Source organism: Homarus americanus, unplaced genomic scaffold (genome assembly GCF_018991925.1).
Source record: "Homarus americanus isolate GMGI-L3 unplaced genomic scaffold, GMGI_Hamer_2.0 scaffold32929, whole genome shotgun sequence".
Lineage (NCBI taxonomy): Eukaryota > Metazoa > Arthropoda > Malacostraca > Decapoda > Nephropidae > Homarus > Homarus americanus.
Genome location: NW_024737097.1, coordinates 13,241,934 through 13,264,877, shown reverse-complemented (window position 1 = coordinate 13,264,877; position 22,944 = coordinate 13,241,934). Strand labels below are relative to the sequence as shown.

The 22,944-nt window shown below is 41.5% G+C and overlaps 1 protein-coding gene across 1 annotated transcript in view; it reads left to right on the top strand.

The window, feature by feature from the left end:
• Positions 1-22,944, top strand: part of LOC121873213 (allatostatin-A receptor-like) — a 123,658-nt gene that overhangs the window by 85,080 nt on the left and 15,634 nt on the right. The window contains exon 5 of the mRNA XM_042376567.1: positions 21,160-21,374. Coding sequence (XP_042232501.1) covers positions 21,160-21,374 — 215 coding nt within the window. The remainder of the gene's footprint in view (positions 1-21,159; positions 21,375-22,944) is intronic.

The window sequence follows — 22,944 nt, the reverse complement described above, 5'->3', positions numbered from 1 at the left end:
GTATGCAACGACCCCCCCCAGAAAAGACTTGTTCTAAATACTGCATCTCACCCCTTTAACGAGCTAAACGCAGCATTCCCGTCTTCTCTTCTCCCCTTCTCTCTCCCGCTAACACTCGACCCCCCTAAAAAAAAGACAGCACTGTCCTCATGTGCTGAGAAAACATGCATACGACCCCCTTAAAATTTTTTTTAAGAAACTGCACCTCACACCTGCAACGTACTAAACGCAGCATTTCTGTCTTCTCTTCTCTCTCCCGCTAACATATATATATATATATATATATATATATATATATATATATATATATATATATATATATATATATATATATATATATATATATATATATATATATATATATATGTAAGTAAATCACTGTAGGTGCGTGTGATTCAGGTATATGCTGATAACCACAAGGAAACAAGAAAACACGAAGTTCCCAAGCGCTTTCGTGTAATTCGCATCTTCAGGGGTGAGTGCAGACTAAGGAGAAATACATACAGTAGGCTCTCACCAATAACGTTTAAAAGGTGCCTGAAAAACACTGTTATTAGCGAAAACGTTATTTGTGTGACATTAAAATACATGTAAAAAGGGTATATTGGTGCCGCCGCCACAAGAATTTCACCCATTTTTTCCCCTTGAAGCCCTCCTAACACTTTTTGTTAGTTGAAATAAAAAGAATTGTTATTCAATCATCAAAATAAAGAGTTTGAGTAATATAACACTTAGCTTGGGGGAGTTTTTGAGGTGCTTGGTGTGATGATTGTTCCGTATATGAGGGCCGCTAACACTTGCACTGTCTTTCATTCTACAGGCTAACCATTTCACAAGAAAATGCTCGGTTATCACTAACAACCTGTTTCTATCGCCTTTATCATTCATAGTTCGCCTCGCATTTCCATCACTACCGAAATATTTTTAGCCAGCGCAATACTCTTCTTGGTCTCCTCTAAGTTCCTCTTAATATTTAGCACTGTAGACTCAGGACAGTTCAATTTCCTCACTATAAAAGTTCCCAGTCATTCAGGTGGCAAATCACTCCCTCCACCACCTCCCCTAGCCCTCACAGGCAAAAATGCAGAAGCCATTATTGATCACCAACCCTAACAACCACTGGTTATAGAGGCAAAAATCTCACACGTGGGTGTAGCGCTGTATTCCACTGAGTGTGTGTGAGAGTGAGAGTGAGGATGACCTGACAACTACGTCATCAACATGGCGGCAAACAAACGCTATCATTGATGCGCTCGGACGCTTCCCGCGAAATTAACGTTATTCAAGAAAATCCAGACGTTATTATCAAAAATGGGTATCTATTGTAACTTACCGTTATTGTCGAAAACGTAATTGTGGAAGTCGTTATTGGCGAGAGCCTACTGTAACAAGGCATATATATACAGTAGAGGAGAGTGAGATCAAGTCCCTAGGGGACAGTGAGTGTCCACAATGGTCCGGTCACTAGGCAGTGACCCTACTAATCTTCATAAGCACTGCAGCAGTCGGTAGTCAGGTCAGAGGGTAAGATGACCCAACCTTCTGACCTGGTTACAAATATATATATATATATATATATATATATATATATATATATATATATATATATATATATATATATATATATATATATATATATATATATATATATATATATATATATATGTATATATATATATATAGGTAATTATTTGTCCTGATGAGTCTTGGAAAATTTTAATTGTGTAACAATACTAATTATGCAGTACCTATGATATATTATTGCAATTTTTTGTTTTTTTTGTGTTATTCGGCATATGCTAAAAAAGTTAACTACATTAATGTACATTTCAGAGAGAAAAGGTATCTTTAGGAGAAAAGATAAGTTTCAGCCGTAAGCTTTAAAATTTCGATTTTGTTCAAAATCTCAATATAGGTCCTTCTGAACGCCATGATTAAGAATTTGTGGTAAGAAATCTCACATTTGGGTAATAACTTTTCTTATTGGTCCAACAGGTTGTTCGTTAACCGAAAAATTCGTTAACCGAAACCATTGTTTCAATGGGTTTTTGGGTAATTGGTTCCAGCTCACCGAAATTTGCCTAAATTCAACAAAAATGGTAGAAAAGTTCACTTACTTTGAGGTGTGTATGTAGAAGGCTCCTGGATGATGATGATGATGATGGGAATTAGAATGGGGGTGGAGGAGAAGGAAGAAGAGAAGGCATTGGGGTGGAAGAGAAGTCACCCTATGGCACCATTTCACCCATAAAATTTTAGTTCTCTTGGTGTATTTCAAGATTGTTTTCTTTAAATCAACACTGCACTGCATTATATATTGTCAATATGTAAAATATATTTCAAAATGACCAATAATTTGCTTGGAAACACAGGAAAAAAAGCGTTTAGTTGAAGAGAGTCTCAAGCAAGATGTTACCTCCAGTGAAAACAGAGAGAGACTAACGCCTGTTTGCTGTGTTAAGAGGCTGGATGCCGCGCATTAAACTAGTCACTTTACCTTCAATTGTGTTCAATAATTGTTAAAATTACTAAAAAATTGAATATTAAACTTTTAAAGTTATTGAATAGTATAAACTTCTTGATATTTACTAAAATAGTAAGGAATTTAAGCCCTAGAATCGATTAATGTATTGGCGGACTAATACTAAAGCTGGTTGACAGGCCAGTGCAAGCGAAAACATGTTGAGGTCTGTTCGTAAGAAATTCGTTAACCGAATTTTTGTTTGTTAACCGAATTGAAGAATCTTATGGGAGGCAGTTGGTTAACCGAAATTTCGTTAACCGAGGCGTTTCGTCACCTTTGATTTTTCGATGGCACTCTTTGGTGTTTTTGTGTTTTTCTGGATAATACAATAATTTCCATTTTAGAGGGGAAAGGATTTTCGGTCCACAGACTGACTACCTACTGTAGACACACGGCTTCTGGTAATAATATACCAATACGTTACACGCCATTTTTATAATCCTCCACATGACCTGAAAATCTGATAAAACTCCATTGATTACACACACACACACACACACACACACACACACACACACAGGTACTACTACTACTACTACTACTACTTTGCTGTCACTCGGAATCGAGTATGACGATCAACCAGCTATGATACAATGATATGAGTTATAAGGGATGTCACCTAGGTTGGTGAGTTTTGAGGTGACTAAAGAGGCCGATACGGGACCCACAGCGTCGTTCACATTCGTTGCACATGTGGAGGGCTGCATCGAGTGCGGGAGAGGGGTGGCAGCGTCTTTCCGGCCTTGGTGCTTCTCTGCCACTGTTTGCAATCGGGCTAACTCGAAGGTATTGACACCTTCTCGTGTGGTGATCCTCCAAGCGTTACGGTGTGGACTAATCCACTCCGAGGTGAGGGGGTTGATTTGACACTTTTTCAGGTTTATCTTAAGACTGACTATCCTTATACCTTTTCAATTGCCCGCCGGCGTTACGTTTACTATTCGTTAAGAGACTGTAAAGGCTGTTTTGGCAGTCTACTGTCATCCATGCGGGTAACATGGCCACTCTAGCGTAGTTGTTCATGGATAATGGTAACCTTGATGCTCCTACAGTTGGTGTCAGCAAGAATATTGGCATTTGTTTTCTTGTCTTCCCAGCGAACTCGGAGGATGGAAGTAGACTACGTTGGTGAAAGTTTTCAAGTGCCTTGAGGTGCCTCCTGTATGTGACCCATGTCTCACTGTCATATAGCAGGGTGGGAAGGACCACTGCTCGATATACGTATAGTTTTGGAGATAATTTCAGCTCCCTACAGCTGAAGACACGGTTTCGGAGTCTGCCAAAGGCTTGAGATGCACATCTGATCCGATGCTGAATCTCTTTATCGATGTCTGCAGTGGTGGACGGGTGGGAGCCGAGATACCGAAACTGGGCAACATTAGAGAGGGTAGTACCGCTAAGCTGGATGGATGGTGGAGGTGTGTCTGACCTAGGGGCAGGTTGAAAGAGAATCTGAGTCTTACGTACATTCACCTCAAGGCCAAAGTGTGCATACACATCTGCATAGGTGTTCAAGATCTCCTGTAGGTCGTGCTCAGTGTGAGCAACAAGGGTAAGGTCGCCTGCATACTGAAGTTCAGTAATGGAAGCTGCCCACACCTTTGTTCTTGCCTGGAATAGTCTTATGTTGAAAAGACGCCCCTTCACCCGGTACTTGATGTCCACCCCGCCGCCTAAATTGGCACTGGCACGCGTAAGGAAGGCAGCCAATAAAATGGAAAAGAGAGTTGGTGCCAGTACACACCCTTGTTTAACTCCTGTTTGGATGGGGAAGAACTCAGACTGGGTGCCGCTGTACAGGAAAACTTCTGTTCATGCCATCGTGAAGTTGTCTCACAATGGCGATGAATTTTGGTGGGCAGCCAAATCGGCTGAGGGTTCACCAAATGGGTTCCCTGTTGACCGAGCCGAAGGCCTTGCTTAGGTCGATGAAAGTCATGTACAGGTCGCGGCATTGGTCTCTGTACTTTTCCTGTATCTGGCGGGCAGCAAAGATCTTGTCAGTGGTGTCACGTGATGGTCTGAAGCCACATTGAGATTTTGGGAGGAAGTTTTCTGCCTCAGGAAGGCAGGACTCCGGTGATAATCTTGCCAGCTACCGAGAGCACTGAGATCCCGCGGTATTTGCCACAGTCTGACCGGTCTCCCTTGTTCTTATAAATATTGACGATGGAGGCATCTTTAAGAGCTTGGGTGATTTCCTCCTTTTCCCATATATTCTCCAGGAGAAAGTGGAGACGGCTGGTAACCAGACGTCCTCCTGCTTTATACACGTAGGCTGGGATAATATCAGGCCCTGAGGCTTTGTTAATTTCCATCTGTTTGATGGCAGTAGCTACTTAGAGGATAGAGGATAACTGATATGTGTCATCTCTGGATGCTGAGGAACCTGCTGGGTAGTTAGGACATCCACATCGGTGTTTCGGTTGAGCAGTAAATGATAGTGCTCTTTCCAGCGCTGAAGGAGGCCTTCATCGTCTTTAATTATGAAGTTATCGTCGGATGAGCGGAGGGGGGCTGCGTCACGAGTGATTGGCCCATAAAATATTTTAATGGAATTGAAAAATTCGCGCCTCTTGTGCTGATCTGCATTTTTTTGTGTTTGAAATGCTTGAGTTTAAACCAATTGTTCTTTAGATTGCGAAGTTCCCTCTGGGCCACTGCTTTCTTCTTGCGGAAGGTATCAGCTTTGGTCCGAGACTGAGGGTTGTTCTGCCAGTCAGTATAAGCTGCACGTTTATCATCGATGTGTATATTGATTGCCGCGTCATTTTCATCAAACCAGTTCTGGTGTACTCTTTTGATTTGGCCGAGGGTTTCTCTCCAGGCTTTTGTCATGACATTGTTGAGAATATCCCATTCGGCACTGGGATTTGCATTGTTTCCTATTGGGTTATTTAACAGCCCATGTTGGAGCTGCTCTTTGAAAGCATGTGCTACTGCTGGGTTCTCCAGACGCTTAGTGTTAAAACCACTTCTGGAGGCTTGCTGCCTTCGCCGTTTTGGGGCGACGTGAAGTGAGAGCTTGGCTCTTACAAGCCGATGATCAGTGTCACAGTGGTCTGAGCCACGCATGGCACGGGTGATGAGAACATCTCGGCGATCTCTTTCTCTGACAATGATGGAGTCAATGAGCTGCCAGTATTTGGATCGTGGGTGTTGCTACGAACCCTTGAACTTGTCAGCCTGCCTAAACAAGGAATTGGTGATAGTGAGGTCGTGTGCAGCACACTTGTTGAGGAGGAGTTGGCCGTTGGGATTACACTTGCCGAGTCCATTTCTCCCACTGATACCTTACTAAATGTTAGCATCTCTGCCAACTCTGGCATTGAAGTCACCAAGGAGCACAACCTTGTCTTCTCTGGGGGTAGGGGTTAGCACTCTGTCGAGGTCGGCATAAAAGGCATCCTTAATGTCATCCTCTGCATCCAGTGTTGGGGCATATGCACTGATGAAAAAGGCATGACGTGAGTGATTCAGTGGGACTCGAAGAGTCATGAGGCGCTCTCTGATCCCAATAGGCTTTTCAGTTAGTCTGTATAGGATGCGTCGGCTGATGGCAAAGCCAACTCCATAAATGCGGTTTCTCTCCGCAGCAGGCTTACCCTTCCAGAAGAAGGTATAGCCAGACCCCCGGTTCTACGAGTTGCCCCTTCATCTGGGAGCCGGGACTCACTAATGGCCGCTATCTCGATATTATACCTAACCAGTTGTCTTGCCAACAAGGGCAGTTCTTCTTTCAGAAGGCTCATTTGTGCCAGTATCCAGAAGAGTCGTGACATTCCATCCAGCGACCATAAGAGGTTGTATATTTCGTCTTTGTTTGGATCTGTGATTTTGATTGTGTTTTCGACCACATAAGGATGACCTTACTGGGTGCGGTTGCCCAATCAGGTTGGGGTTTTAGGCAGGCTATGTTTAGGGCACTTTTTCTAGCCCCCTTTCCCATGTGGGGTGAGCAGACTGGCTCCCCGAAAGAGCTGCTCAGTTGCACAGACAGGACTGGAATGCACTGCTGCCTAGATCCCATTGCATAAAGACCATCTTATCTCTGCCGCCCATGTGCAGAGTTGTGACTAGAGACTCCTGGCAGTCATCTCTGCCTGTCCCCGTCGCCACTCGTCCGTCGCCATTGGACTTTTGGGGATATAGGGGTTTTGATATTCATGAGGAGTATGATGAGGTGGATAATGGCTGCGTTTGAGTTGATTTATTTGTTGAGGCAGGAGCGCAGGCTGCAACCACACATCTTGGCTCTCCCTTTTCCTGACCCAGTGGTGCAAGTGTTGCAACGACTGGGGAGAGGGAGAGTTGCAATGGACTGCCGATAGCCCAGTTTGTTGGGTTTTGCCTCAGTAGCCTTGTCATTATTCATTGCCTTCGTCCGCCGGTGTACTGTAGTCGTTGGGTTCCCATGGTGGTCATCTCTTCCTCCTATACCGCTGTTGGGGTCTTGCTGGAGCCCTGTAAGCATGTCTGCCTGAAGCAGAGCTCTACCGCAGATTTTTCATTCCAGGTTTACTCCCGTAGCTTTATACCTACCAAAGTTAATCTACTGGGCAGTGGTTGGTTAGGCGCCATAATGTTTCCACATGCCAGGGGGCCTATACGCCGTCCCCTGGGGCCCACTGCTACTCTGAGATCCTCTGCTGGTTTAGCCTGGGCCCACGAGGCACCCAGTTACCGTGTGTTGCCACAAGAAGGCACAGCAGGAGGGGATGCGTGGTGGAGGGTGTGCAGGAGAGGCGTGGAAGAGGGTGTGGTGGAGGTTGTGGAGGGGAGGCGTAGTGGAGGGTGTGGAGGGGAGGCGTGGTGGAGGGTGTGGAGGAAGGAGTGTGGTAGGGTATAACAAGTGTGGTAGGAACCTTGTTAATATTCACTGTTTTCTTTCCTTTTCCCTTCACTTACGTCTTTGAATTCTTCGTCTTGGCTTTATTTCTACGTTTTCCTACTCCTCATTATTATTTTTTGGGCCCAATTTTCATTTTCTTTTCTTATCTCCTTTTATATTTATTCTTTTATTCTTGTCCTGTTGTTTATAATTGATTTCGTTTCCTTTATTACCTGCCCATATTCCTCTAGTTATTATCTCACATCTCTCTTTTTCGTATTAATTTACCTCCTCTCACTCCTCCCATTATTATTCATCCTCGCCCATTTGATATTCTGCCTATTCCTTCTCTCCCTCTCATTGTTACCCCTATTTCCGCCTCCTCTTCCTGTTCGTCCTATTATTCTCTCTATTTCCTCCATTGTTCCTCTTCCCATTATTCTCTTTCCTCTTCATGTTGTTATTCTACCGCTCCTCCCCCTCTTCCTCTCATTATTCCTTCTGTAATTCCACTTCCTCTCCCTCTTCCCATTATTCTCCTTCCTCTTGTTATTCTATCTCCCCCTTCTCTTCCTCCTCCTCGTTAATTAACTCAGCCACTCGTGTCCATTAAGGCTCTGTGGTAGTGGATTCCGCCCCCGTACTCACTGCAATGATGGGTCACCTCTGTCCTTTGACCAAACTCCTGGCATGACCTAATTCGACCTACCATGGCCTGTCTCTCTCATAATGATCTAAGACGATCTCTAGCTTGATTCCACCTGACCCAAGATGACCTCATGAGGTTTAACTTGACTTCACCTGGACTTACAATGACTTCATATGTCCCCATTTAATTTTACGTGGCATCAGTTAGTGTGTCCTGAACCTCACATGACTTGACTTAACTTTACATGACCTGGCTTAATTCACATGACCTGACACAACTTCACATGACCTGAGACAACTTCTCATGACCTGACACAACTTTACATGACCTGACACAACTTCACATGACCTGACACAACTTCACATGACCTGACACAACTTCACATGACCTGAGACAACTTCTCATGACCTGACACAACTTCACATGACCTGACACAACTTCACATGACCTGACACAACTTCTCATGACCTGACACAGCTTTACATGACCAGACACAACTTCACACGACCTGACACAACTTCTCATGACCTGACACAACTTCACATGACCTGACACAACTTCTCATGACCTGACACAGCTTAACATGATCAGACACAACTCCACGTAACTTGGCTTAACTTAACATGAACTGGCTTAACTTAACATGAGCTGACTTAACTTAACATGAGCTGGCTTAACTTAACATGAGCTGGCTTAACTTAACATGAGCTGGCTTAACTTAACATAACCTCACTTACCATCATATGACATAGCTTCTTTACAGATTGTGGATAATAATATGATATCTATATTATTCCTTGATGTTTTGTTTTACCTTAAGATAACACTTGGTCACGAGATTGTTTACGAATCATGTTAAGCCAATAAGATGATATTTGTGTAGTGGGGCTGAAATGAAACACATGATATATTTGTAGCTGGGCTGAACTTAAACACATGATGTTTGTGTAGGGAGCTGAACTGAGTCACATGATGTTTGTGTAGGGGGACTGAGCTGAAACACACACATGTATTTGTAGCTGGGCTTAACTAAAACACATGATATTTGTATAGGGGGCTGACTGAGACACACGCATAAAGGTAAATACAAAGCAACGGGTATCATCTAGTGAATTATGGCATCTTATTGTTTAACTAATCACATAAAGAAGTTATCATCTCCCCCTCCAGCTCTCGTGCTTAAGGTGCAGAATTCATCAAGGTGTAAACCTTCATATTTTTAACCCCTTCACAGCGGGAGGTTCTCCTAATCTGAAAAAAATCGTCTGGCGGTAGCCAGAATAAAATGGCAAGTGTGTGACACGCGGTGAGAAGGTTAAAGGAAATGTCAGACGAAATATCCAGTTTGGCTGTTCATCAGTAAAACAGTGTTGGTTTCCCCCTTCACCATTTTTCAGTAGAATACCAGATACTGAAAGCTGCTGTGAGTAACGTAGCAAGAGAATATGATTCTAATACACACACTATATATATATAAATAAAATAAATAAATATATATATATATATATATATATATATATATATATATATATATATATATATATATATATATATATATATATATATATATATATATATATATATATATATATATATATATATATATTTCATTTTTAGTCCATATAACATGCGGACTTGAACATATAATCATCGACCTCACCAGCCAGGACTTGAACCCTGCCTAATGCACGTGTGACCAGGGAACGCTATTACCATGCCACAAGGACATGGTCAGCGTTCCATGGTCAGGGTTCGATCCTGGCTGGTGAGGTCGTTGATTATATATATATATATATATATATATATATATATATATATATATATATATATATATATATATATATATATATATATATATATATATATATATATATGTATACCGGTCGGAATTTACTGGACTTTATTTTCCTCACTTGACTTGGGGTTTATTAAAGATTATTAGATGGTAATGGCAGTGGAAGCGCCCCTTTGAGAAAAATCCCGAACCAGCACAAGAACACTTAAATTTACTAACAAAATGAATTGTCCGTGACCCGTGGAAGGATAGCGTCTGTGACTGGGATGAATGAGACACACTGTAAATTTTAGACACTTATATTCCCTCCAACTACAAACACAATCAAATAATGGTGCACCAATATGCGCACCTCTTAACTTGAACTTAAAACACTACTCTGAGGAATAAAAGTTATACATGATATTGAAATTATTAGAAACTCAGGCAACAATAAATTTAAAGTATTAAGAAATGTTGCTTGCACACATGAAACAGGCCTTAAGGGTTTTCACAGAATAATATCCACCACTGCGGAAGTGGTATAAAAATAAGAAATTATTAATTCCACCATGAATAGGCCTAAAGGGCACTCAATATAATAATGTTACACCAACAGATGCAGGCCTTAAGGGTTTTCAACGAAATTATATCAGTCACTGAGGAAATGGTATTAAAAAATAAGAAATTAAATACTCTACAATGAATAGGCCTTAAGGGCACTCAATATAATTATGTTACACCAACAGATGCACACCTCCTAACCTAACTTAAACACTACTCTGGGGAACAAAGGTTATATCTGAGATTGAAACTATAAAGAAATTTTAAATGCACACAGCATACATTAGTAACTGAAAAAATAGTATTAACTACACACAAAAATATTGTCACAATTATAAAGACGTTACTGAGTCCAATACCCGTGAACCATGCTCCCTAACCTAACACACACACAGATTCCACCTGCACTCCATAGTCGTTTAAGGCACAACCAACAGGCACCCGTAGTTGAAGGCCCAAATCAGCCTTTCTCCACCTTGGAAAGTGTACCTCTAACTCCACTGACTCTTGGCCCCAGTGTGCGGCCCTGTATCACTCAGCTGGCCTCACTTTACCCCCAGTACATCCATGAAACGGAAGGGAGTGAGCCAATCAGACCTTGTACAGTTGAGAGAAGCTTTAGCTTCCCGTTAGCAAGAGGGTTTCACTAAGCTGCTCGAGACATGTGGTGTTGTGAGCCGAGGTAGAGGAGAGCTGATGACCCCAACGATCGTCCCGTCGTCAGCTGGGCACCCAGACGGCTAGATTCCCTCAAGAGATCCTTTGATACCCCGCTAAACAGTGACAGGCCTACACTGATTGGTCCAATGGAGACAATCGCCACCCTCAATCATCAACGGCAGTCTCAAACGGCAGTCAATCTCTCACGGTCATCACTCTCGCAGTCAATTTCTCGCAGTCAAGTGGGTTCTGACGGAAACCCTGAAATGAACTCACTGTTAGCTCTTGTTAACTTTACCACTGCCCTATCTAACCCTGTCTGAGATCGAATGAGACTTACTTGTTATACTGCAATAGTGCAACACAGGTGACTAGGCCACGTGACTATTTCTGTGGACGGACGCTCAGGGATGTCCTGTAGGTCCAATCGCTTTCACGTGGCTGAGGACCAGCCAGCGTCGCGTCTCTCCAAGGCGCTAGCTTAGGCCAACGTGACATATTTTCCGCCTAACTAATAACTCCTTGGGACACCCGTGACACTATTCAGACTGATTAACGATCTATAATAATTTCAAATTCAATAATAGTCCCTTAACTTCATGAATCGCATCATTATTAATTCGGCAAATTACATTTAATATCACTTAGGCCTAGTTCCACAACCTCTCGCTATGTGCAGGGAGCGCTCTCTTCCCTCCGACGACCTTGAAAGCTCAGTATCGCCAATTGCGCTGTGTTTGAAATTACTCTGAAATTTCTGAATATTACATATATATATATATATATATATATATATATATATATATATATATATATATATATATATATATATATATATATATATATATATATATATATATATATGTATATATATATAAGCAAGTAAATCACTGTAGGTGCGCGTGATCTAGGTATATGCTGATAACCACAAGGAAAGACGAAAACACGAAGTTCCCAAGCGCTTTCGTGTAATTCACATCTTCAGGGGTGAGTACAGACTAAAGAGAAGTACAAAACAAGGTGTATATATACAGAGGAGGGTGAGACCAGGTCCACAATGGTCAGATATTAGGTAATGACCCTACTAGTCTTTAAAAAACACCACAACGGTCGGTAGACAGGTCAGAAGGTAAGGTGACCCAACCTTTTCACCTGGTTACAAATCTTCTTAATTACAAAATTGTCCAGTTTGTACATGCCATTACTCAAATTCATGTTGAATGCTTCTGACTGGTAATAGACGATTCTGTGCATTGTATAAATACATATAAATGAAAGGTTTCATACAAAACTTAACCTAACCTTATCAACTTTTGGAGTACTTTTACTATATTCTGATCGGAAACGACGCCTTACATGAAACAGGTCAAATTTTAGCAACTACGAATTAATTTCCACTGAGTTACGGCAGTAAAAACAAAACAAAAATCTTTACTCCGCAAAAATTTCACTTGCTTTTTAAGGCTATATCGGCAATTATCTCTATTTAGTGTAGAATAACGTAAAATCTCTCTCTCTCTCTCTCCCTTTTTATCTCTGTCTCTCTCTCTCTGTCTTCTCAACGTGTTTTAAGGTACAGGTTGTAATTATTATTAAGGGAACTTTTCAGAGGTGGAGGGTAGGAGGGAGGGAGAGCCAAGGAGATGAAAGGATGGAATGAAGGATACAGTAGTGTGCATGAATAAACAGTGACCGTGGCGACGAGCGATTTTATTGGGAAGGACGTGTTGTTGAGGATCATGATGGCTTGTGTGAAGTGACAGGATAAAACAGGTTTAAAGCACGTTTGAGACTTTGTTATGAAAGGGGAATACTAGAGGAGAACACTTCTTTGACAGCCGTGAGAATGAATGAATGAATGAGGGGAGAACTTGAGTGTGTATCTGCTGGGGTTTCTGATCACGCTGCATTAAACAGGAAAGGACTTTAAAGGGTATAGGGATCACACGATAATTAGTTCTTTCAGCTTTTTTTATCTTATGATTAAATACCCAAACACAACCTGAGGAGGGGATAGATTAGAGTTAGTTAGCTTAAGCTAGATTAAGTTAAGTTAGGTATTTTTTTAATCACTTGGAGTATTATGTGTGTGTGTGTGTGTGTGTGTGTGTGTGTACGCTAGATAACTTCATGTTCCACGACGATTTACTCAGACATCAAGGAACCAAACTCGCCTCCGTATATCCGTGTATAAAAGCATAGAACAGTAATCCATACCTGAGGGGAGGTAACACCGGTGGTGAGGGGGAGGAAGGGATGGAAAGTGCAGGGAGGGAGGCAAGTAAGGGTTATTGTAGAAGAGGGAAGAGAGTGTCCAAAAGGGAGAGGATGGTTAGAGAAGGATAGGGATGATAAAATAGAGCAGTATGGTGTGAGAGAAGAGCGTTTAGGAAGGGGGAAATGAACTGGAAGAGAGAGAGAGGGAGGAGAGAAACGAGCGCGCTATGAATGGAGAGCAGAGCGGAAGTGATAAGGGAGAGTGGAAGAAGGGTAGGAAAAATGGATGAAAGAGGGAGGGAGAGGCAGGTAGATTCACCAAAGCAACAGCGACCCTCAAAAACTTTCTCGTTTCTGTCCTGGAAGTGTTGTTGAGACGTACACTTGATCTACTTAGTCATTTTCTTTGCAAACAAATTCTGTCGCTAAAAGTCGGTATTAACAAGCTTATTATCCTCATCCTGGAAAATATATTGTGAAAAGATCCATGTCAAAATAAATTATGAATCTATTTTGTTGCTTTACATTAAAAATAGTTGTTGAAAACCTTAGATCGTTTATCATTAAATGTCTGTCGTTAACAATCATTTTTATCACTAAAAATACAAATATATTAATTTTAGCAAAAATTTTCTTATACCAAAAATCTTTACACCAGAAAATTGAATATTCATCCTAAATACTTTCGTGTAGTCATATTTTACTATCGTCCTTAAATTTTAATTTAATTTTTATTTTTTTTTAAATTTAATAAACTCTTGTACAGCTGTTGCATCAAAGAGTTCCTTTATCCCTCTGTGGTGAAGTTAGCATACAGTCCACGCCACTTTCATGCCACACAGACTGGCAGCCTCGAAATTCCTAACCGGCAACTTTGCTGGGTTCATCCCTCCCCCACCTTCCTAAACTATTAGATAGGGTGGAATCAACGGCATTTCGTCTTATTAACTCTCCTCCTTGAGTTGATAATTTTTCTTCCCTTTCTCATCGCCGCGAAGTTGCTTAACTCTTTCTCTTTTACAGGTACTATAATAGGCAATGTTCGGTGGATTTGGCATCCTGTGTACCGCCGGCAGGGCCGTGGGGCTAGTAACACTCTCCTTGCCCGAGGTGCCCACCGTTTCTCTGTGGATGTCAGTCACACTAGAATAACCCGTTATAGTATACCCTTCTTTCCTCACACAGCCAAACTGTGGAGTGCTCTGCTTTCTCCTGTGTTTCCATAGTCATACAATCTGTCTCACTTCAAAAAGCAGGTTTTTCCAGTATCTTTGTGGTGTAGATTAATAAAATATTTTTCTTTTTTATTTTTTATTTATTTTTGCTCTTATTTTTTCGCCCCCTAGGCCCCGTTGTGGGTCGATGACCTGTGCCTGGGTGGGCTATTCCCCGTAAAAAAAAGGCAATTAATCGGTGGACAGCCAAGGTGTAAAGCCAACGCATATCCCATAATACATTAGAATGGATCGTTTTAGAAAGAAAGAGTATTGTAACTAGATGTCAAGAATAGCCCCCCATCTCCTCCTCTCTCCCAAATGCATGTGTAAACAATCGCAAACTATTCCCACTAACACTACATATAAACACACAGTAAACACTTGAAAACAATACTGAAATGTTTATTACACAAATTTTGAAAAACAAATTGAAATTGTTTTGAAATTAAAAAAAAATAAAAATTGCATGGACCAATTAGAGACCTCCATTCCCTGGACCAATCAGAAAGTTCCATAGATAAACCAAACAGTACTAAACTTATGTACAGTATAACACAGAATATTGGCAGTGTTCGACCTTCTAGACGAGTATTCACAAATGAAAAAAATAAACGTTTAAAGAAAGAGTTACCAGATAACAGAGACAAAGGGGTGTATTTTTAGGTCTCCGTGGGTTGATAACGGCATCAAATGACTCGCTGCTTCGAGGATAATTAATGATTTTTTCTGTAATCACTCGTTTTCCAGTTATCAGTTACCACCACGCCTATGAAGAGCACGTTAAAGCATAATTGTTTTTTATCCGAGTTCTAGTATCTCACATTACCCATTTTCATGTTGGTCTCGGACGCCCTTTATTGAGAAAATTATGAAAAAAAAATCCCTTTCATTACTAATCTGATACAGAACAGGGAGATTTATTAAACCTAAATACATCACTTTTTTCTCATGAACACAGATGTTCCGCGAGGGAAAAGTTAATTTAGTTACAGTAAATTGCTGGAATCTGGTTTAATAAACATAACTTTGGACTTTATTGCTTAATCATAGCATCAGCTGCTCAGGGTTCCCGGGTATAAACTTCTCTGCCGTCAGACTGCGAAAAAAAAGTTTCTATTCTCATTTTCTATAGGATTATTATCATCTCAGTATACTTCTAATGGAAGATATTATTTTGAACAACGCAGATTTTGTGACAGCTATAATACCTCACGACAAATTCCCGTGGAAATGATGGATTAACGTCGTGAGTATGAAATAATCTGACTACCATCACCACTATTACTGACAATATTGTTATTACCATCATCACTTCTACTAATACAGCACTACTATCACCACCACTATCTCCACCACTTTCACCAGTATTACTAACACTACTACTACTCCCACTACCACTACTACTAATACAGTACTACTATTACCACCACTATCTCCACCACTTTCACCAGTATTACTAACACTACTACTACTCCCACTACCACTACTACTAATACAGTACTACTATTACCACCACTATCTCCACCACTTTCACCAGTATTACTAACACTACTACTACTCCCACTACCACTACTACTAATACAGTACTACTATTACCACCACTTTCACCAGTATTGCTAACACTACTACTACTCCCACTACCACTACTACTAATACAGTACTACTATTACCACCACTATCACCATTATTACTAACTACTACTACCATCACCACTACTACTAAGACTCTTGTTACTATCACTATTACTGACACTACTACTACCACCAGTAATTTTGTTACCACCACTACTATTAATAAAACTGTAATGTTACCACCACCATTATTATCACCCTCACCACCACCACCATCACCATTATCCCCACCCTCACCACCACCATTATTATCACCCTCACCACCACCACCATCACCATTATCCCCACCCTCCCCACCACCATTATTACCATCCCCACCTCCACCATTATCCTCACCCTCACCACCACCATTATTATCACCACCACCATCACCACCATCACCATTATCCCCACCCTCCCCACCACCATTATATCACCGTCCTCACCCCCACCATTAACACCACCCTCACCACCATAATCACCACCCTCACTACCACCATTATTACCGCCCCACCTCCACCATTATCACTACCCTCACCACCACCATTATCAAAAACCTCACTATCACCATTATCACCACCCTCATCACCACCCTCACTACCACCATTATCACCACCCTCACTACCACCATTATCACCACCCTCACCACCAGACATGAGGTATTTCGTAATCGATTACTCTTGTTCAAGTTATTTTCAGGATTACATGTGTCTTCCCATTGTATTTAACTTGAAAATGTTACTCATTCTTGGCTACTGGTATAATACCCCGTATCTGCCACCACTCAACACCACCACAACCCTCACCACCTGCCCACCAACACTTTCACCACTACCCTCACCACCAACCCCCACCACTACCACCACCACCACCAACAACCCACCTGCAAACCATCAATTCATCGCCCCCAAATCGCCTCACATCCCCGAACTCAGATTTAAATCTCTAATTGGTCTCTCTCTCTATTCCTTACACTATGGCACGGGGCAGAACGACCTCCTTTATAAAACGAGACACTGAGCTGATTGGATGCATTCAGTCTGTGTTTATTTTATTTTTTTGTGGGAGATCGCTTGATTGGCGGACGTTCTAATCTGATTGGAGAATGCGAGTGAATGGACGCCAGTGGCTGATAGATTAGGTGTCAATGAGTTTCTACCACAAGAGCCGAAGCTATTTAACGCATCACTGAGGTCTGCGGTTGTCTCTGTTTAACTGTCTATTTGACTTGTCTCATAGCTTTTGTATCTGTTTAGCTGTATGTATCTACCTATATATCTGTCTATGTTTCTGTCTATCTGTCTGTTTGTTTATAGATATCTTTATCAATCTTATCTTTTTATTTGTTATGTTTTTCTATCTTTCTATAGCTCTCTGTCTATCATGTATATTCGCCAGTCTGTTTATACATTTATCTTCATATTTATCGATATATTCGACCATCTGCCTGCTTCATTGTCTTTCTGTCTAACTTTTTTTGATTTGACGTAACACCAAGTACATGAAACTTGCATTTATGACGCGACCTTTGTAATTTTCAAAAACTCATAATCAGTGACAGGAAACAGCACCTCTAGTCACAGTAGAGTCTCGGCGAAACACTGGCACCATTTGGCTACCTTAATGAGGTCAAATATCTACACCAGGGTACTTAATTACTATATGTTAAGGTACAGTCAAACAATGGCTAAGGTCTGGATGAGACTTCATTTAATATGAAGCAATAAAAAAAAATGATGAATACACATTTCAGTTTATTTCCATCTACATTTATTTATAATATCAAAATCTGTTGACAGTGCAAATGAATTAAATAAATGAACAAGAGCCCATGGACCAAAGAAGCCATAAAGGTAACCATCCATCCATCCATCTTCCTGTAGAGGCAACTTGGGGTGGGGGGTGAAAAAAGGGAAAAAAATTATCTGTAACATAAAAAGACCCACTGAAGGTAATGTATGTATTACATTCTACTCTTGTTAAAGGAGGAGGAATGATGAATGAAAAGAAATAAACTAAATCTCTGTCGCGCACACACAAAAATATTGCAATTATAGAATGTACAGTCTGGTTCAAAAGTATTCAACCCTCTTTGTTGAATGCGAAAAGGGGGATGATTGGTTTTTACCCTGAGTGTACATGTAATTGGGACTGTGGACCTTTGATTGAGTAATTAATCATCATTAGTGTGAAAAGTGACACTTCGTGCTTCTTGTCAATTCCCTGAACTTTGGTACAAATGATGTGATAGCTAGTCTAAGGCAATGATGCTGGAGCGGTATTTGTTCTTCACTAATTTCATGGCGGAGAAAGCAGACTCACACTGGTAATTGAAGCCAAACATTGTGCGGATATGCAATGCGGCTTTGTGAAGATGAGGGGAATTAGCTTGAGACACCTTCTGTGTCCAGAATGTGACGGAATCATAGTTATCAACCTCTTCTTTCAAGGCCACATTTTCTTAGAGATCAGTTAGTTCCATTTGGATTGATGCTGCACATAACCATTTGAATGTTTTGCTTCTTCTGCAAACTCGAAGACGTTTGTGACCAAGAAAGGGTCCTGAGTGAACAGCGGTAGCTGTCTTCCAAGAGAGGTATCGTCAAAATGAGCCTTGAAATAATCACCAAGTTTCTCGATGAACTGAACATGTATATGGTTATGGTATTTCCTTCCTTTGGTGTGCTCCAAAAGTTTGGGGAAGTGGAGAAGTTCTCCCTGGAGATCGTGCTTAAAAAGTTCCAGTTTATATTGGAAAGCTCGAACAGTTGATATCAGATCACACACTGTGTTGTTTCCTCCTTGCAGCTTGACATTGAGAGCATTGAGATGAGATGTAATAACTGCTAAAAATGCTACAATTTCCATTTTCTTTTCATCTTGCAAAAACTCTGATAACTGGTTTGCCTTGGAACTCGTTTGCTCTTTGATGAGATGCTGGGGTCCGCACCAAAGCTAACCGCAGTCCGGATTCGGACTGCAGTCCGCCAATTGAATACCCCTGATCTACAGGCTTGAAATTCTTAAAGACCAGTTCGAGTTTTCACTTCCCAACACCCATGTAATTTTTTGTTTGGTTGGTATTGGAGGATTGTTTTTTTTTTCACCGTTCGAGAAAATAACTGAGGGGTGGTGTGGAAAAAAGCAATGAAAACACAGGGAGGTGCAAGCCCTTCAGGCCTGGATGCAGACAGGTGGAGAAGCTTCCTCAGCATTAACAAGTTTGACGACGCTGCAAGTGATCTCTGCAATGCCACCGCCGCCCTTGCTGCCATCACCTACAAGCTCTGACAGCCAAATTCCTCATCCCCTTGGACAAAAATCCAGGATGTAAGCCTATAGGGGTGGGAAAGTGCTGAGATGGATCATTGGAAAATGCATAATGGAGGTGGTCAACCATGGTGTCAGGCAAAAACGGGGAATCTGCAAGTATGCACTGGTCACCAGGAATGAGGTGAAGCTGCCATTCACGCCACGAGAAGGATATTTGAGCAGCGTGATTGTAAGGCTGTACTCCTGGTTGACACTCCCAATGCAGTCAACGTAATCAACCACAAGACTACACTGCACAACATCAAGATCAAGTGTCCAAGCGTTGCAATGTATGTTGAAAATACTTACAGGAATTCGACAGACCTCTATTTGTGTTCCAGCATACAATAAACTATGAAACAACCAAAGTAAAACCCAAATGCCACCAAGTCCTTCCTCACTGTTAAGCCAGAATATCATGGCCGGGCCATAGAGGTGTTCAACGGAAGTGAGGTCAAAATAACAAAGGACGGCCAGACACCTAGGTGCGGTAATCGGCATGAATGATTTCAAGACCGTGTGCGTAACGGGAAAGGTAAATGAGTGGGTGAAGGAAATCAAAGCTTTGTCTGTTAATGCTAAAACTGAGCCACATGCGGCATTTGCAGCAATCACCCACAGAGTCCAGCATCGCTGGAACTACCTGATGTGCACTTTCCCTGACAGTAGAACAAAATGCAGCAAGTGAGGTATATACCAACGAATTACACAAGATTCGATGTTCCATTACGACAGAATGGCAGCACACCCAAAGTGATAAACTTCAACAACTGTTACAACAAATGTCAGTGAACTTGAAAAAAAAGAGTAGCTGTAGCATCTAACACCGTTTCCGATAAGAGCAAGTGGCTTCAGCCTTAGCAAACAAGAAGTTATAGATGTAATTACTCTAAGTTATGGATGGTCAGTAGAAGGTATACCCACCTAATGCGTGTGTGGCTCATCTTACGACATCGAGCATGCCATGATGTGAAAGGAGGGTGGCTTCGTATGCATGAGGCATGACAAAGTAAGGGACCTCACAACGAATATTTTGAAGGAAATCTGCTGCGACATCACGGTAGAACCGACCCTCCTTCCATTGGACGGTGAGAATCTCCATCACAGGATTTCAAACACAACCAATGGAGCCCCTGTGATCGTCAGTGCTCGAGGATTCTGGACGCAGGGACAGCGAGCCTTCTTTGATATCAGGATATTCGACCCCATGGCCGTATGTCACCATGACCTGTCTCTCGAGGCTGACACACAGGAGGAACGAGAAGACAAGAATGGGGCTTAGTACAGAAAATTCAGAACGTGGATCAAGGTAGCTTCACTCCGGTTTTTACAACATCTGGTGAGATGGGACCAAGTGCAAGATGTTTTTACGCCTAACTGGCCGAGGTGTTATCTGGACAGAAGCTGCAGCCCAGAAATTTCGTTGCAGCCTGGTTGACATGTAGCTTTCTTTCTCTCTACTTAGGTCTGCATTGCTTTGCCTCGGGGAACGAGATCATTGGCCTTTAAGCCAACAACAGTCGCAGACATTGACTATGAGGCAACAGTCACTGAATCTTGCATAGATCTGCGGCTTAACTAACTTAGCTAGGGTTATTTATGTAATAAAATGGTGGGGAAGCTATGGCTGTAAGCTGAGGTTGGAGGCCACGTTAAAAGACGTTGTAGTAGTAGTAGGAGGAGAAGGAGTAGGAGTTGTAGTAGTAGCAGTTTAGAAGTAATCTTTATAGTACATCTACACTGTCATGTATACTTACTCAACGTTTATCCTACACTAAATCCACTTACCCTTCACGTACAGGACATCGACACGGTCATGTACACGGACCCGTCACGGAGTGTGTGGGTGACGGCTTACTACTGCAAGCAGTTGGAGTCCCTGGTGTTCCTGACTTACCAGCTGTTGGTGCTGTTCGTGGTCCCCGCCCTCCTCATGATCATCTTCTACACCTTCGTCATCAGGGAGCTCTGGCGGTCCACCAAGAACATCAAGGCTCTCACCAATGCAGCCAGGAGGTGAGAGGGAGGGGGAGAGGAGGGAAAGATAGCGGTTGGGAGAGAGGAAGAAAGGAGGGAGGGAAGGGAGGAGGGAGGGAGATAGAAAAAAAGGGAGGGAGGGACGATGTAGAGAGAGAAAGAAGGAGAGGGAGATTGGAAAAGAGGGATGGAGGAAGGGCATTAGGTAGTCAGAAGAAGGGCGACAGAGAAAAAATACGTTTGATGAAGGGAGAATTGATGATAGAAAAATGTTGCTCAAACTTGTACAAAAAAGAAAGAGGTGTGTTGGTGTGTTCAGGCTGGTTAGAGTAGAGAGGGTGGTGTGTCCGTCCATACTCTTTCCGTCCTTTCCTCTGTCTTTTATCCGTCCACGTATCCTCTATCCGCCCCACCGCCCTCTGATTGGCTCTCTCCTTTGCTTTCTATCTCCCATACGTCCTGCTGATGACAGTTTTGTTTCAGGACAATGTGTGACTTAAATAACTAGGGCAAGAGGAAGCTAGGAAGGGTAACCTGAAAAAAGGTTTTGTGTGATCCCAGTGAGGAAATTCGTTCTTTTCGTCATTGACTCTAATTGCTCAATGCCGATCTTGACCAGAATTCTGTTCCACAACACCAGTTTCTCCTAATTTTGAGTTCTGCATCACCCATCTTGACTAAACTAATGTTCTACGTTACTGGTATTCACTAAACTTGGGGTCTGTGACACTAACATAAAATTATCTTTAATTGGATAACGCCAATCTTGACTGTACTTTAGTTCTGCATCAGCAGTCTTATCTATGTATTATATATATATATATATATATATATATATATATATATATATATATATATATATATATATATATATATATATATATATATATATATATATATACCTGTTTCATATCAATTTTCATATAGCTGAACTTAACTAAAGTTTTCATGATGTTGTTCCAGTTAACAAAATAGAAATTTATTATTTTTTACTGAATACGCCAGACTGTTTTTCATTATCTATATTTAATTAGTTCAGTCGATAATGAAGAGGTAAACACATGACAAACTATTCAGGTGAGCAGATCCTTGGGGCTCCAGAGCGGTTTATTGTAAGATCGTCTTTTCCTCTTCTAAGATAAGTTTATATATAGTTCGTGTTATGGGAAATGTATGTTATAAACAAAGACTGCGATAATCCACAGCGTTCGTTATGGTATATCTACATAGATAAAGTTTAAAGGATAGGAAGTACAGGCGGGGTGTTCCCAAAATGTCGGTAGTTTTAGTATGTAGAACGTTTGGGCTGCGGAATGTCTGGGCCACGTACAAGACGTTTGGGCCATGGGCCACGACCCCAGGATGTTTGGGCCATGGTACAAGGTAATATAAATAACAACATAGTAATCATATATGTGAAATATCAGTTTATTTGTTTTCATATATTACAATATATGATAGGAAATACAAAATTGATTAAATTCAATATATTATTATTTAAAAATTTGGTTGTCCTCCACGAGGATTATAGTTTATCCCACGGGGTAGCTCTGGGATGGTTTTTCTGCCTTTCATTCGTGTCCAGGCACAAGTTGCGAAGGCAACCCTG